This window comes from Equus caballus, chromosome 1, assembly GCF_041296265.1.
Source record: "Equus caballus isolate H_3958 breed thoroughbred chromosome 1, TB-T2T, whole genome shotgun sequence".
Taxonomy (NCBI): Eukaryota; Metazoa; Chordata; class Mammalia; order Perissodactyla; family Equidae; genus Equus; species Equus caballus.
Genome location: NC_091684.1, coordinates 119,863,668 through 119,881,129, shown reverse-complemented (window position 1 = coordinate 119,881,129; position 17,462 = coordinate 119,863,668). Strand labels below are relative to the sequence as shown.

Here is a 17,462-nt window from a genome sequence, read left to right as displayed (position 1 = left end):
TCTGTCACCCACACAAAGAAAAGTTCTCAAAAATTTTACTATAAAACAAAACGACAAAATATAAGCTTACACTTTAATATTTACCTTATATTCAACATATATTACAGCTTTAATTTATGAACAGAAATGTCCTGTCTTGTCTTCTTTTTCTTCTCTGTTTTCTTTGCATCATTAATTTGCATTTTGACTTGATCTTGTAACTTAGAAAAGAATGCTTGAGACGACTTTAAGGCTTTGTCTTTACCTTCATCCTGCAATTAAAAATAATACGTGCTCATGCTATAAAATATGCTCATGAGTAAAAAAAGCCAAATGATTACAATGTGTAAAAGTAGACATATGAAAAGGGACTAGAAGAAATCATGAGAAATGAAACCAGTGAGCATGGAGGTATCATATACATTCTATGCTGCTACACTCTTCTAGTTATTTAAGGGTGAAGGGAGTGAAGAAAAACTGCTGCCAGGACCCAGGGGACTGTGAGGACCCTCCATTAAAAACTCGAGACAGTGAGGCTGTTATTCCAGCCAGTCGCCAGTGGCCTCTCCTCCCACAGGTGGGCGGTGTCAATGGCTCAGTGGCTCCAGTGGAGCGCCATCACCTACAGCTCGCCATCTGCTTCCTCCCAAAGGCCTCCTTCAGTAGTTTTCTCTCCTGCACCCTTACCTTTAGCAGCAAAGCTCTGCCTGTTTTGGTCAGCTGTTTTATCTTCTCTGAAGCCACTGCCTTCGTGTATTTCCCTGCTTGGTCTGGGTTACTGTTTTCAAGCAGTTTTCTCCGCTTTTCCTTCTCCTTTATTTTCAAATGCTTTTGGTATTTCTTTTTCCTCCGTTCTCGTTTCTTGTCTGTAGCTGTTTTCTCAGCAGCTGTTTTTATATCTCCAGCTTTATTTTTTTCCTAAAAACAATAACCACCAGCATATTAGTTAATCGAACCTAGCATCAACTTAGGGAAGTGGAAGAGAAGCAATTCTACAGAATGTGGCCAAAGGGCTGTATGTCTACAGCCAAGTGTGAATACACAGAGCAATCCCTACCTCTGTTCCAAAGAGCTTTGGTAACTCAGCTCTTTAAGATCTGCAATGCATTCTCTGACAGAACAGACTCTTACAGTGGCGGTTCACTTCCCAAACTGCTTCATGAAGGCAGACTGGAGGGCTGGGTTGTCAAGCTGACAGTCCTAGAGAAGCAAGCCTCCCCCAGCACTTAAGACTCCAGTCTGGGATTCAGGGACATGCCTGAGGCAGCCCCAGTGCTAAGCAGCTGATGACAGCCACTGAGCTGACAGCAGGGGCTCCTGGAGACAAACAGGAAACACCTATCCAGTGAGATCAATTTCCTCTCTTTTCTCCTCAGCTGCCAGCCTAGCCTGCCAGGGCTGTCACCTGCAGAGATGGCAGAGGTTCTGAAGGGGTGGGTGTGGGAGTAGCAAAACAAGTGAGGAGGGAGAAAGAGGGCCGTGCTGCTTGGCCAGCCAGGAAGATGAGGTCCTGGCAGAAACCATCGTTACTGTGTAAGGCATGAGCTTCAATGTCCACAGGGCAGGGACTGCCTGTAGTCTTCCAATACCCAAATGCTCTATTCCAGACCCTGATTCCATTACTGAAAATCACTAAATGGATAAAATAAGGGGGAAATGCTGATATTAAAGGATTACTAATATATAAGCAATTTATTTTAAACCTAACCACCACTAGTGTTCAAATTGGATTATAACAAGATACTGATATTAGAATATTTACAAATAACCTTCTATAATAATTCTTATACCTGAACCCTCATAATAATATCTGATTATAGAAGACTGGTATTCCAATATACATATTACATTATTAGTCTGATTATACTTAGGAACCGCTGATACATTAGAATAAGAACTACAAACTCAAGGAAAATGACATTACATAAATGGAGATCTGGCTATAAACTAACTTTTTGACAGATATTTATTGTTTCAACACTGGGTTCTTACCTTGACTTCCTCTGGGGCCAGGAGAGCTGCATCACTAACGCTCACTGGGGCCACTTCCTCCATGGTTATGGCTGGCAGATTTGACACAACTTTAATCTCTGGAACAGGCTAGAAAAAAGAAACATTTAACAGGAAGTCAAAGGTCTAAAAAATATTTGTATTGTGAACCTATTAACTTATAACATATAAAATACTTTGTGGAGATTATTTAAAATGTGAGATGTGTTGACAGCAAGTCTTAAGCTAACTGGAATGATGGCAGTGTTGGTGGGCAGCATGGGCTGCCTGAGGAATCTTATACCTGAGTATTTTAGGGTCTTCTCTGTCTCAATACTACACCAATAGCACTTATTTCCACACTTTTGCATGACATTTCTGCCATATTCAAACACTAGTTCTTCCATCTGTTACTAAACTATTTCCATCTGCCATGTATGTGGACATTCTCAAACAATCCTATCTACTGTTTAACAGAATCTATTGATTTCTGTGAATATTATCTTCCATTTGGTTATGGAAAAAAGGCTAGCTATAAGAAATATATGGAGGGGGACGGCCCCGTGGCCAAGTGGTTAAGTTCATGTGCTCTGCTTCAGCGGACCAGGGTTTCACCAGTTCGGATCCTGGGCAGACATGGCACCACTCACCAACCCATGCTGAGGTAGCATCCCACAGAGCACAACCAGAGGCATTCACAACTAGAATATACAACTATGTACTGGGGAGCTCTGGGGAGAAGGAGGAGGGAAGGGAAAAAAACGGATGACTGACAACAGATGTTAGTTCACATGCCAATCTTTAAAAAAAAAAAAAAAAGAGAAATATATGGAAAAGATGCAAGGAAAAATGTTTAGCAGAACAAGAGTCAAAAAAGACTACAGTCACGCATCACTTAACAACGGGGATACATTCTGAGAAATGTGTCGTTAGGTGATTTCATCATAGTGAAAATATCAGAGTGTACTCACACAATAGATGGTATAGACTACTACACACCTAGGCTATATGATCCAGTCTTATGGGACCACCATCACATATGCAGTCTGTGGTTGACTGAAACGTTGTTATACAGCACATGACTGTACCTGATAAATTTTCTCATCTTCCAGCTAGTGAAAACGTATCTTTACAAACAGAAATGTGAAATGATGTTGAACTGTTTTGGAAAACTAAAACAGTATCAAAATAAATCCAACCTATCAATTATAAAAAGGAAAAAAGAATGCAACACTAATTGAAGGGCCATTTTTTTGTTTTCCTTTTTTTGAAAGAACTGCCCAAGAAATTCAGAAATTAAAACAAGTTTCATACTGATCATGGTAATAAAAGGACAATGGTGACTATTTATCAAACACTTACAATAATGTCTTTACATTCTAACTCTCACACATCTCTGTGAGGGACACCTGGGGACAAGAACTGCTGGCCAGAGTGGGGTAACAGATGAAGTGTAGGAAAGAGCAGGTCTCCTGGAGAGAGCATGGGACTGAGACTCAGGAGAAAGGGCTCTACAGCAAAGCACATCACTACCTCCTTCACAGACTTAGTCTCCTTGTCTCAGCCCTATGCTGTCCACATTCCAGTTAACTAGACAGATATGTGCCCCAGGATACTTCAGAAGGAACAAAACAGCCATAAACACAACGGAATCCTGGATTCTAAATAAGAGAAAAATGGCAGAGTGTGGAGTAAATCATTTCTTCCACTGGACCACTGTTCAATTACTTATGAGGAACACTGTGTTCCATTCTAAAATTTAAAGAAAAATATGGAGAAAATGGAGACAACCCCAAAAAAATAACAAAAAAACATGACTAAGGTTAACAGAGTCTACAGAGATGGCTCATGAAATACCAACCTGAGGGGAAACCTATGCTCGAAAGTCTACATTTCTGAAGGGGAAAAAGGTAAGACAGGCTTTTAAAATGGGGCAGGTAGACACAAACACATTCACTTTTCAATTCCCAAGATTCCAAGGAATGTCTGAGTACTTCCCCACATCAGCCTCCATGCTAGTGTGACAAACACAGCAATGAAACAGGAGTGCTGGCTCAAAAACGAGTAGAGAACAATTAACAATCAACCAATGACTGCAACCGTACTATGGTGCAATGAGGGAAAGGAGCAGAGTAGTGACAAATGGAGGGAGAGAGAGGGAGGGTTTGGCCTGAGACTCCAGAGTTGGGAGGAGCCAGCCATGGAAAGGAGGAAGGGCAGCCTAAGGGGCCCGGGGAAGAGCCCAGCAGGAAGGCGCAAGGAGGCACTGTGCCCACTGAAGGTACTGAAGACTAGTGTGGCGAGGGGATAGCAAGTTATGGAGAGCAGAGGGGCTGGAAGAAGCCAGATCATGTGGGGCCTTGTAAGGCACAGGAATGGATCAAGTCCTTCACATCAGTAAGATTTTTTCACAGTAAGACCTGCTGGCCAAGAGAGGTTAAGAAATTCCTCTCTTCCCTTTATCTGTTTACTTTACACAGCCCAAACTAGACACTTTGGGAATCTAAAGATGGTTCCTGCCACCAAAAACTTACCATCATGTAAGTTACACTTCGATTAAACAAAAACAAAAAAGCAGGTGATAAAAGCTGATTCTGCTTGAGAAGACAAAATACTTGCACCGAAAAAATCACCTAGCCATCAAAGAATCAGAAAGGATCTTGGAGATTACTGCTTCTGTATAAATGAAATGTGAAGCAATTTGCCTAAATCACAAAGCTAGTTAGGGGCAGAATCAGACTCAGATTTCTAACTCCTAGACTAGTCTCTGATTCATGATGTGCCATTTCTAGACAACAACACAAGAGACACCAAGGGGCAATAGGTGAGCAAGTACCAAAAGGATGGTACAAGCACGTTCTATGGGTTCAAAGAAGGTGTATGACAGGAAGCTCCAAGGGGTACACAGGCACTGAGCCAAGTCCCCGTGGGAATCAAATAGGCAGAGAGGGAGAGCACTGGAGAGGTGTGGGCCTCGCCCAGGGAACATAAGGCAGTGCAGAGAGCATGGGCCCAGAGTTAGATCATACTCTCCCACCTCCAAAGCCTTGGTCTCCTCATCTGCAAAACGGTAAGAGTAATATCTGCCTTAGTGTTTTGTGGATTAAGAATTAATGTACAGAAGCACTGACGTCATCAAGATGACGACATAAGTCAACCCCAACTTTAGTCCTCCTCACAAAACCAACTAGCAACTATTCGTAGACAAGACATCATTGTGAAAATCCCAGAACGTGGGTATGAGGCTGAAGCAACCCTCTGGACCAGAGAGATTGAGAAGGACCCACATTAGAACAGTAAAAGGAGAGGCTACACTGTGACCACATTGCCTCTCCCAGAGGCCGGCAGAGCACCCACTGAGAGAGGCCCCTGCGCCTATAGTTTCTCCAGAGGGAAAAGAGAGCACAACTTCCAGCTCTGCAGCATTGCAGGACGCTTCTGGGTAGGCCCAATTACGTCTGCCTCACATGGATCACTGACGGAATCTGAATCTGCAGGGCTTGACCACTGGGGATTAGGTTGGGACAGAGAAGAGGGGCAGGGCTTATAGCAACCAGCACTCTGATCTTGACAGACCAAGTGCCTCCTCACAGCAGCATCAGAGTAGAGAGCCCAACCAGCAGCTTTGCCCAGCTGCAGAACCAAGCCGGAGGCCCTGTCTGGTTCAAAGAAATATCTGCACCTCTGTATTCACTGGAGCATTTTGCACAGTAGCCAAGACATGGAAACAACCTAAGTGCACATCGATGATGAATGAATAAAGATATGGTATATATTCATAATGGAGTATCATTCACCAACAAAAAGGAAATTCTGCCATTTGCAACAACATGGATTGACTTTAAGAGCATTATGCTAAGTGAAATAAGCCAGACAAAGAAAGACAAATACTGTATGATGCCACTCAGATGTGGAATCTAAAAAACCTAAACTAACAGAAACAGAGAACAGACTGGTGGTTGCCAGAGGCGGAGCAAGGAGGGAAATGGGTGAGGTGGTTAAAAGGTACAAACTTCTAGTTATAAGATAAATTAAGTCCTGGGGATCTAGTCCACCATAGCATAGTGACTATAGTTAACAAGACTGTACTGCACATACTAAGAGAGTAGGCCTTAAAAGTTCTCATTATAAGAAAAGAAAAAAATCGAAACTGTGTGAGGTGATGGGTGTTAACTAAACTTTAAACTTATTGTGGTGATTATTTCCCAACTGTACATATATTAAATCATTACATTGCACATCTTAAATTAATACAATGTTATATGTCAATTATATCTCAATAAAACTGGGGGAAAGGAGTTAATGTCCACAAAGGACCTAATATGGCACATAGCAGGTATTCAGTAAACGCAGCTACGGACATCACATGTCTCCAGACCAATCACAGAATGAAAATGCAACTGAAGACTGAACAGGGAGAAAAGGTGAGGATGAGGAGACCCTGTGGCTAAGGCTGAGGGTCTGGGAAGGGCCCACTGGAGATCAGGCTGGATCAGAAGGTAGAAGCCAAAACTGTCACAAGACCAGACAGGAGCCTTTCTCAAGGCAGGCCCTGTCTGTAATTTAAAGGGAATTCCTGTAGGTTCGTATCCTAAAACCAAATAAAGAGCTAGACTGACAAAAGCTCAAAGATAAGGTCACACCTGCTCTATCTACAAGATGTTAACACACTTACCGGTTTAGGGATGAAGTGAAAGTTTGAGAGGGCATCCAATTTTAAGAAGAGGGAATCCATCATCTTCTGAATTTCTACGTGCTCTGGGTTTTCTTCTTCTGTTGTTTTTTGCTTAGGAAATAAATCCAACAACATCAGACTAAGCAGCTTAATATACATCACAGGACAAGAAGCTAAAGGCCAATGAGAGTATTCCCCATCTCTCATCATCAAGGCTTCAGCTCCAAAGAAAAACATTCCAAAGCAAAGTTATCAACACCACGATGGTGCCAGCCCCTAGCAAAGAAGAAATGTGATGTGCACTTCAGGAGCTGCAGCAACCATTACCTCTAACATTTAGAACCTACAATTTAATTCCCTTGGTATTTATTTCTGTCAAGAACTAAGGTATTCCCACTAGGATGGCCATCATTAAAAAAAAAAGGGAAAGTAGCAAGTGTTGGCGAGGATGTAGAGCAACTGGAACCCTTATGCATTGTTGGTGAGAATGCAAAATTGTCCAGTCAGAATTGAAAGAAGTCTGGCAATTCCTCAAAACGTTAGAGAATAAAAACAGGTACTCAAACAAATACACATGTTCAGAGCAGCACTATTCACAACAGCCAAAAGGTAAACAGCCTGAATGCTCATCAACTGACGACTGGATAAACTGCACTATATACATACAAATGGAATTTTATTTAGCCATAAAAAAGAAATGAAGTACTGACACATGCCACAATCTTGAAATCACTATGCTAAGTGAAAGAAGTCAGACACAAAAGGTCATATATTGTATGACTCCACTTATATGAAATATCTAAAGTAAGTAAATCCATAGAGAACGAATGCAGATTGGTGTTTGTCAGGGGCTGGGGTGAAGGAGGAATTCAGGGAGCAATTGCTCAGTGGGTATGGGGTTTTATCATGGGGTGATGAAAATGTTTTGGAACTGGATAGAGATAGTGGTTGCAGAACACTGTGCATATACTAAATGCCCCTGAAATGTTCACTTTAAAATGGTTAATTCTATGTTATGTGAATATCACCTCAATTAAAAAAAAATAAAAAAAGAACTATGGTGTTAATATAGACTTTGTTAAATTATCCAAATATCCATTTGGCTTGTAGAGACTTTTTTTCTTTTATTTATATAAAATTTGCTGAAGATTTAATCTGATTAAATCACACTGAAAAAACTGACAACAGCTTTCATTCTGAAGAGAAAAGGCAAACTTTATACTTCCCTTTTCCCCCTGCCCAAAATGCTTATTCTAGAAGGCTGAGACCGTTTTTGAATGCTTGCTTTTTCATTAAGACAGAAGCAAAACAAACACACAAAAAAATCCAGCACAGGGAAACAAGTGGCTTTTTGCCTCCATGACCCTGGTGCCAGAGATGCATCCAGGTCTGTGTTCCCACAGTCTGTCCTCAGAGCCCACCTTCCAGCTACGTCCAAGCACCTGCTACTACTTTTTACTATTTTAACTTAACTCACATTTTTTAGTCCCAAATTGTTTTTGCCTCATCCTAGGCAGTAATATCTATGAAATCACACACATTCAACTAAGAGTAAAGATTCCATCCTGTGCTGTTTACCAGCATCTTGCTTATTACCTCTAGTCTGGATACCAAACTATGGGAAATGGTGATCATCATCCCTAGACTAACTCTTAAGAGAATGGGTCTAGAATCAGCCTAAACTAAGTCCATATTCAAAAACTTGTCAACTGGCTGTTGACTTCCAAGATATAAATAAAACTAACATTTACAGAGCTGGTACAAGCTGTTGCCTTACATACTTAATTTTTAACTCTCATGGTTACCAAATACTTTCTGTGTTTACTGAATCTCCTCAAAGTAGTCAAGTGATGTTCAATAAGCACCAACAGTATACATGTTCTTTCAACTACCACCTTGGGTTGTAAAGCAGCAGGAAAGAATCTTAATTTAAATCTTTCTGTTCTTCAACTTCACAGTGGCATCAAGGGCACTGCTGGCTGGTGCTGCTTAAGTGGAATTAAGTAACTAAATCTGGTAGAAATCTTAAATGGCTTTTGCAGAATAAAAATGCCATGTCATCCTCAAGCATGTATTGACCACATTCCCAATAAAACAAATGTGAAGGAATGATTCAATTATTATATTGTGAATATAATATTTTTGGAAATTGAACTTTGTCCTATTTAACCAAAGATATTTTTTAAGAATCTAAGTAAAAAGACACAAAAAGCTATCAGACCTAAAAATCTGAGTGAATTCACAGATAATCTTATAAAATACATCAGTAAGTTCAGAAGTATGAATAAGAAATGATTTTAAAATTGTAGCACTACTGTAACAACTGCTAGAAGGTGACTAACTTGCTGTGAAAGTATCAGGCGACCAGTGACGGAGTGCAAAACAAACTCCCCAGCATTCAGTGGGAACATTATAAACCCTCTGTTCCCTAACAAGGTGACCCAAGAGCTCAAGGTTTCTGTGTTTGATGAATTCGTCACAGCAGAGCCAGCAGAGGTGGTTCTCCACCTCTCTTCCTTTAAGAACATGGCTCCGGCTTAGAGGCTTCCTTACCTGGTTGAGTTTGATGTATTCCTGTTCATAAATTTCAGCAAGGCTCAATTTACTCTTCTCATGGTCTAACGTTAAACGCTTTTTATATTCATATGCATCCTCTTTAGGTTTTTCTTTACGTACGACATCATCCCATGCCTAAAATATGTAAGGCAGGTCCAACATGAATTAACAAAATATATGATTATTTTCTACACTCACTTAAGGATCTTCCTCTGGAATAACATAAGTATTCCAGAGGAAGTAAACTGTAGCAAAACAAAAGTAATTTTTAGTCTCTGAAACGACTATTCAAGGCGCAAAGAATAAGTATCATGAAAGGGACAGAGGACACTACTTGAGCATCCATTTTGTTTTTGTTTTAAAGGTATCTTTCTCCTGGTTACCAACTTTAATTCCAAATTTCCCCATCAGTTTGTTTAAAAGTCAAGAATCGACTTTGTCTCATTTCATTTAAAATTTAAAGATACTCTCTATATAGCACCCACCTTTCCTATTTCAGACACAAAAGCGTAATCAAACATTATTCACGTTACAAAACCATCTCATATTGTACATGTCATGTACCCAAGTTTTAAGTTTACAAAATAAGATCAATTCTTTTTTTTTTTTTAAAGATTTTATTTTTCTCCCCAAAGCCCCCCAGTACATAGTTGTGTGCCTTTAGTTCTGGGTCCTTCTAGTTGCGGCATGTGGGATGCCACCTCAGCATGGCTTGATGGGCGGTGCCATGTCCGCACCCAGGATCCGAACCGGCAAAACCCTGGCCGCCGAAGCGGAGCGCACGAACTTAACCACTCAGCCGTGGGGCGGCCCCCTAAGATAAATTCTTAAAAACTCTTTGCTAGGTTTTTCACATTTGAAAAAACAAACCCTTCATTTATTTGTCCTACCAGATACTGTATGTAGATCAACGGTCCTGGGTGTGACCATGTCAAACCAGACATAAGTCAGCATACCTGCCACCCGCTTCATCCCAACAGTTCAGCAAGGTGCGGGGCAGACCAGCAAAAGCTCTGGTTACCCCCTTCTCCTCAGGCACAACATCTGTCTTTCTCAGGCACTAGTGAAGGGCAGTGCCTCACACAACAAAAGCTGAGAACAATCCTAGTCTAGACTTACAGGTTTTAAATGAAGAACTGTTACAAACAAAATTTCTATGAAAATAGAGTATTATTCCAACTCTCAAAATACTCTCATATAATTTCCAAAAATTCCAGTGAATTCTAAATTAAATTTCATTCTTACTGACCTGATCTCTTATTCTTTGCTTAATGATATCTTCTAGTTGAAGGGTGGTTTCCTCTGTGATCACAGGTGCTAAAGGAAATATAAAATGTACTCATTAGGTAGATATAAACTAGACCAGTGGTTCTCAGCAGGTAGTCCTTGAACCAGCAGCATCAACAACCCCTGGGAACTTGTTAAAATGTAAATTCTTGGGCCCCATCTCACACTTACTGAATCAGAAAAGTAGGAAGAAGGGGATACCTATCTGTGTTTTAACTGGCCCTCTGATGTTCCCTCCAGTCTGAGAGCCACAAAACTAGAGTAGATAGGGTAGTGAGTGCTAACACTTTTAACCCATGCACCTGGAACTCTTTCCCCTCTTTTCCATTCTAAGACTGACACAAAATGGAAATTCATTTTGACTTAATGGGTACAAGAAAGATATTTAATGAGATGACCAAGGTTTCTGGCTGGAATTCACAATTTAATCAGCAGACAATGACAACAGCATCATTAACGTATTAGTAATTCTTGGTGAATTAATGGCATTGTGGCTATATAGGAGAATGTCCTAATGTCCTAGTTCTTAGAAGATACACGTAAAAGTACTTAGGAGTGAAGTACCATGATACTGGCAACTTTCAAATGATTCAGGGCAAAACGTACACACACACAATCACACACATACATGGGGAGAAAGCAAATATGGCAAAATGTTAAGAACTGGTATATCCAGCTGAATGGCTGAAAAAAATGTACTGTTTTTTCAACTTTTCTGCATGTCTGCAAGTTTTTAAAATAAAAAATTGAGGAAAAAGGAACATCCCCTCCAAATCCATGAAACAGAACCACAGAAAAAAGCACAGAAGGAAACACTTGCAGCCCCAAGGGCCCACATACCCATACGGACTGCGTGATCAAAGTGCAGCGTCTCCTCCAGGAGGCTGTTCTCTGGCCGCTTTTGTGCTGTCACCTCCCCTTGAAGCTGCCAAGGCTTTTTTTCCAACAACTCTTTTTCTAAAGATGCAATTTTCTCATTCATCTAAGAACGAGACAAAAGGAGTTATTATACATTTAGCAAACAATACTAGACTTACAGTTGTGTAAAAGCAACTAATATTTTTAAAAGTGGGAAAGCAAGAAATGTATTTACTGTTCCTCAATACAACTCTGGTTTGCTCTTGTCACCTCTTAATTATGCCAATAGTGCCTTCCTATGGCCGTTGTCTGAGGCGGAGTGAGGAGCTGCACATGACCTCTTTCCCCCACTGATTTGAAATGTCATGTTTATAATATAGTAAATTCCCCCAGAAGCATTTGGGTATACTTCTGGGCTCCATTCCAGCCAAATGATCTATCTATGCACAAGCTACTAACAATTTTAGTTATTAGAGCATTCCAAGATTAAGTAATATTTTTGATTAGAACATTAGTATCTAATGGTGCCTGACTCTTTTGACTCCACACTCCAAATTCTATCTCCAATTTCTAAAAGACAGTATCTATAATGACTTTTCTGTATAAAAGACCAACTTTTTCAGCTACCTTACTGAATTTTCTCATTTTTCCTATTAGCCTTTCAGTCCACCTGCTTGGTTTTTCTACTATCCACCGCAAACATTAATGCTTTCGTCTCAGTTTTTCTTACCTCTTACCTTTTCTTTTCTTTTGTAGTTGCACTGGCTAACACTTCTAAAATAATGTCAAATAAGAGTGCTTAATAGTAAGAGTGGACATTTTGTCTTATTTTTTATTTTAAAGGGGTGTCTCTAGAAGTTCACCATTAAGTATGATGGCACCTTTTGGCTAGATGTATTTGCATTTCACTAGGAGTGAAAAAAAATTAGGAATGGATATTGAATTTTATCAAATGTCTTTCTGACACATATGGAGGTAACCATATAGTTTTTCTCCTTAACAAAGATTTAAATTAACAGATTTCCTAATACTGAATCAAGAGAATGAGGCCCACTTGCTTCTGGTAGCATGATTCTTTCATTGTGCTCTTTTGGATTTTTGAATCACTATTCATAAATGAGACTCTGTGTGTGTGTGTTTCAATGCCATCTTTGTCAGGTTTGGTTGGGTATTCATGCCGTAATAGCTTCACAAGAAAAAAGTTTGGAAGCTTTACTTTACTCTTTATATGTGGGAATTGATTAAATAGCATTAAATTATCTATTTCTTGAAACTTTGATATAATTTCCCAGTAAAACTAAACCTGCTTTTCTTTTTGGGGAGGAGAGGGCTAGGCAGGTAGAGGAGAACACTAACTCATTGACAAATTTCTTAAATTTTCTTTACAGTGCTTTTTTTCCTTTAGACCTTCTCTTCTGGGGACAATGTGACAATCACAGATTTAATTCAGATTCTCTTTTTGAAGAATTCTTTTGATATCCTTGGTATCTTTGGTTATTTGCCTATACTCATTTCTAATTGTGTGATATAATTCTAAAGTGGTTAAATGATAGAGGCAAATGATTGGAGCTAGACTATATCTATTATTTTCAAGCGACCTTTCATTTGTCTGAAATTATGTCACAATGAAATAATTTTTATCAACTTTGGAAGATGAGTTTGAGATGTTATTAATTAAAATTCGGGCTATGTGGCACTCACAAAAGCCACCTGCAGAGCACCCTAATATTCTTAAGAGCAGCTGAAAGTTATAAAAGAGAGGTCCACAGGACAGATAATCAGAAAAGACATGCCAGAGGTATAAAGACACTAGGAGCCGAGAAAAGAAAGAGGTTTTACACGTGGGCCCTGAACTGAAAGCAACAAGCTGGCAAATGCAGCACTGATTTTTGCAAATTAGCTGCTCTCCATATGGGCATTTCTACACAATGTGCTTTAGAGAATAGCAGAAGATTTTGTTTTGTTTTTTAAAGGATAATAAAGAGTGCCACCAAGAAGAACAGAGGTTAGTTAGTAGTCTGTAAGTTCTAGACTCAAGTTAAACTTTAAATTCCTAATAATTACCTTTTCCTGTCTTTTTTCAAAAGAGGATTTAACTTCATCAGAATCTTTCTTTACATTTAAGATATCTGTATCTTCAGTATCCTCGTCATCTGGCAAAGCAAAGGTCACTCTTTTCAAGACTTCTGTATGTCGTTTACTATCTTCACCTTCTTCAAAGTCATTATCTTCATCTCTATAATACCAAAAAGCTTATGACAGGAAACACTCCTTTTCGTTAGGAAAATAAAAAGAAACAAATTTTCTAATAATAAAAGTTCTTCTTTCATACACCTAATGCAACAAATACTCAGAACTTTTAAAGAGATTCAATTATTAAGGTACAACAGAAGGAATTACTTAGGTGAAATAGAACAAAAAGGGTCCAACATATAGAAAATAAATTATTCATCAATCTACAATACCAACGTATCTCATAAAAATAACAACAGGGTATTTTTATTGGCACAAAAAATAAATCAAAGCTCCTTGTAATAAAGGTTTGATTGCTACTGCCAGTGATATTTACCTTCATGAGATGACCTCTAACATGCCTTTAAATTCAGAGACTTACTTTGGGCTATCTTGAGACTATCTGACCTTAGAGAATCCGCTAGAGAATCTAACTTTTTAGGACAAACATATTTGACAACTATGAGTACACATATATGAGTGGGCAGCTCCAGCCTACAATGTAAAGGATGATTCAAAACACTCACGTTTCAGAAATGCTTTCTTCTCTTTCTTCATCAGCAATTTCTTCTTCTTCATTTGAACCTAGCTCATCATCAAGAACACTTGCTGCGTCTTCATCACTTTCAACTGGATCAAAAAAATCTTTGTATTTCAGGTTTCTGGAACTTTTACCTGACTAAAATAAAAAGACTTTTAAAACTTTTAATTAATGATAGAAAACTGCATTAAAACACGCATATGTGCGTATGTGTATTGTATACGTATATACATAGATCTCTAACACTATAAGCTAAAAATAGTCATTAGGGAAAATTGGCAACTAATAACACTACCATAAAACCGTAAGAACTATCGGAACATACAACCCAAATCTACCTATAGATTCATTCATGACTTATATGACAGAGCACAATATTACATATATCTAAATCTGTTAACCACAGTTATTCTCAAAATATCCCTGCCTGAATAAAGTATACAAATGCCTTCCTTTTATTATTATTTTTAGTGCTTGGTGAAAATATATGTTTGAAGAAAAATTCTGAATATCTCTAACATGTGATTATGTTTCTTAAGCTACAAAACAAGTATTTTGTGATAAGGTAATGATGGCTTTGGTTTAATTTTTCCAGTCAATTCTTTTCAACTGATGTAAATATTTTACTTAAGTCCTACTGAATTTTAAAACTTTTTTCTAGAAATAGCACAAAATCTAATTTGAGGAGGCAGAAAGTGCTTGCCTTCTCTCATCTCCCAAAACTTTACCTTAACTTTGTGACTTCCAAACAGCCCTCCTTCATCTTCATCAGAATTAACATCTTCAAAAAAGTCAATATCTTCCTCCTCCTCCGCCTCATCTTTTTGTTCCTCTTCTTTTTCTATGTTTTCTAAAAAGGTCTCCATTTCAGACAGTTTGAAGAATTTATCATCTACTATGGACTTTTCTCTTGGTTTCCTAGGCACTTGGTTTTGCACCTTGCTCTGCTGTTCCAGTTTGCTGATATCAAAGTCAAGATCAGAATCCTCATCACTGAAAACTGGGCTTTTTCTTAGGGCAAATTTGCTCGAGTTTTTAGCGCTCTCACTCCCTTCAGGATCCTCACCACTCAGGTCTGACACTTCCTTCTCCTCCAAATCTTGTTCTAGGTCCTCCTGGCCATCAGCCTCCATCTCTGAGCCATCCTCTTCACACTCCTGCTCCTCACTCTCTGGGAGAAGAGTGATGTCTTCGTCTTTAATGGTTTCACTAACTGCATTCTGGAAGTACTGTAAAATTGGTTCATTTTGCAATTCCAGTTGTTGCCAAATCTGCTCATCATCAAAATTGTCTATCACTAGTTTTTGTAAACGACTTCCGTGGATTCTGCCATTCTCTAGTGTTTTATTAAAGTCATAAAGTACTTTTGTTAAAGAAGTGAAGTTTGATGCCAATTCATCTTGAATCCTATCAAGGAGGTGGGAGGAGGAAGTTAAATGTGATTTATAGTAGTAGGTAATAATTTCACAGCACTCTGAATTAAAACGAAAAAAAAGCCCAACTCTTGTGCGAAATCAAATCTGAATGAAATGTTAAGTATAGATTCCAGCCCCCAAGAGTGAATTATCTTGCTGATGAGCCCTATTAATGTAAAAAAAATGTCAATTGAGTATCTGTGAATCTGCTGTATTAGTTTTAGGCAAGGAAACAGTTACAGATCTATTTGCCTAGAGATATACAGTGAATCTGAGCCTTAAATTCTCAATTCTGCTATATTACATGCCACTCCATTCATTCAGTCAGCCAACGGTCAACACTTGTTCTGGCAAGAGTGGTCAGAAAACACATCACTGAGGATGTCCCATCTGAGATGAGACCTATACATAAGGAGACAATCTTACAAAGATCTGGAAACATGTATTCTAGACAGAAGAAACAGTAACAACAAATTTCCCAAGACGGAAACGAGCTTGGTGAGTTTGAGGAACCAGAAAGGCCAGCATGGATAGAGTGTGGTGAAGGAGGCAGGTAAGGTTAGAGAGATAGGTGGGAGCCGAATCATGCAGAACTCAGAGATAAGAGTTTGCCATTTTAACTGTAAAGAGAAGCCATCAGGTTTTAAGCAGAGGAGCAAATGATATAATTTACACTTTGGAAAGATGGCCTATGGAGGAAAAGGGATGAAAGTAGGGTGACTAGGAGGCTGATGCAGCTGTCTACGCAAAGGATGAGGGAGAACTGTCCTGGGTTAGAGCAGTGGATACTGTGAGAAGTAGCTGAATATAGTTTGGAGACAAAACTGACAGGATTTGCAAAGGAATTAGATGTAAAATTGAGGAAAAAAAGAAGGTATCAGGAAAGTAGCTTAGTTACATACCTGAACGACTGGAAAGATAGAGGTGCTATTTACTGCGACAGGGAAGGCAGGTGGTGCAGCATGGGGAAACGATTTCAGGGAGGGCAGAGTACAGGGGAGTAAACAGAACCCACAGTTCGCAAATTTGAGATGCTGAGAGTATACGGCTGTCGTTGCTGTGAGCTTGGAGCTCAAGGGAGCGATCGAGTTTGAAATACAAATCTGGGAACCATAACTTCATAATTTTAAGGCCTTTAACAAAATACAAAGAGCTTGTGCCAGGAAGAGGGATGAAAGATAGTCCTAATTCTCAAAAAGCCCAGTCGCGGAGGTTGATAGACAACAGTTAATACTGTACGCTGTATGAAGTTAACACAAGTTAATACTGTATGAAGTTAATAGTGTATGAAGTCAATAACGTGTGATGATGGGTAAGTAAGCACCGGGTGCTTTGGAACATATGGGAGAAAAGAGCAACCAACAGCGTGCGTATGTGTGGAGAGGTAGGGGGTGCGTAAGACTCAACAGAGGCCTCTGGGCGTTAATAACTGAGCTTAGACTGATTTCAATAGCACACGACTGGGAAACCCGCACTGTCCAGCTCTTAACAATTTTAAAAATTCTGATAGGCTAGAAGAGCGTAAACTATCCGAAATTTGGGGAAAAGGGATCTACGCTTCCCCTTACCTTCCCCCTACGCCAGGATTTGCTGGGAGCCCGCAAGCCGCGCCCACGGGAGACCTGGGTCACACCCCGAGACTGGGCTCTGCGCACTTACGTGAGGAAGCACTCCGGCTGGCTGGTGGCTTTTCCAACCTCCTTCAGACACCGCTCCAGGGTCCGTCGACGCCAGACCCGCGGGGCCATGGCTACCTGTAACTCCAGGCACAACGCCTCATGCAAAGGAAGACGGCAATCCGGAAACCGCGTCACACAGACGCGCCTGCAGCAACCTGGAGTCTGGAGTAGAAGGTTCCGCGGCGCACAGGTTCCGGACCCACCCCCGACCAGAACCAATGGGAGCGCGAGAACTTTCACTGGGGTTGCGC

At 39.8% G+C, this 17,462-nt stretch overlaps 1 protein-coding gene across 1 annotated transcript; it reads right to left on the bottom strand.

Moving 5' to 3' along the window:
* Positions 1 to 59: 59 nt before the first annotated feature.
* Positions 60 to 17,436, bottom strand: MPHOSPH10 (M-phase phosphoprotein 10). Its single transcript, XM_001491243.5, has 11 exons — positions 17,192 to 17,436; positions 14,846 to 15,524; positions 14,104 to 14,255; positions 13,409 to 13,580; positions 11,327 to 11,468; positions 10,449 to 10,516; positions 9,197 to 9,334; positions 6,644 to 6,754; positions 1,972 to 2,079; positions 667 to 897; positions 60 to 251 (listed from the first exon to the last, which is right to left on the bottom strand). The coding sequence occupies exons 1-11, from the start codon at positions 17,278 to 17,280 to the stop codon at positions 102 to 104; spliced, it is 2,040 nt and encodes a 679-aa protein (XP_001491293.1). The 5' UTR covers positions 17,281 to 17,436; the 3' UTR covers positions 60 to 101.
* Between the last annotated feature and the right edge of the window lie 26 nt (positions 17,437 to 17,462).

Coding starts and splice junctions, on each gene's coding strand:
- MPHOSPH10 (XM_001491243.5), bottom strand. CDS start 17,280: ATGGCCCCGCGGGTCTGGCGTCGACGGACCCTGGAGCGGTGTCTGAAG. Junction 2,080..6,643: donor TTCACTTCATCCCTAAACCG/GTAAGTGTGTTA, acceptor TCTTTTTTCTAG/CCTGTTCCAGAGATTAAAGT. Junction 252..666: donor GCAGAGCTTTGCTGCTAAAG/GTAAGGGTGCAG, acceptor TTTTAATTGCAG/GATGAAGGTAAAGACAAAGC.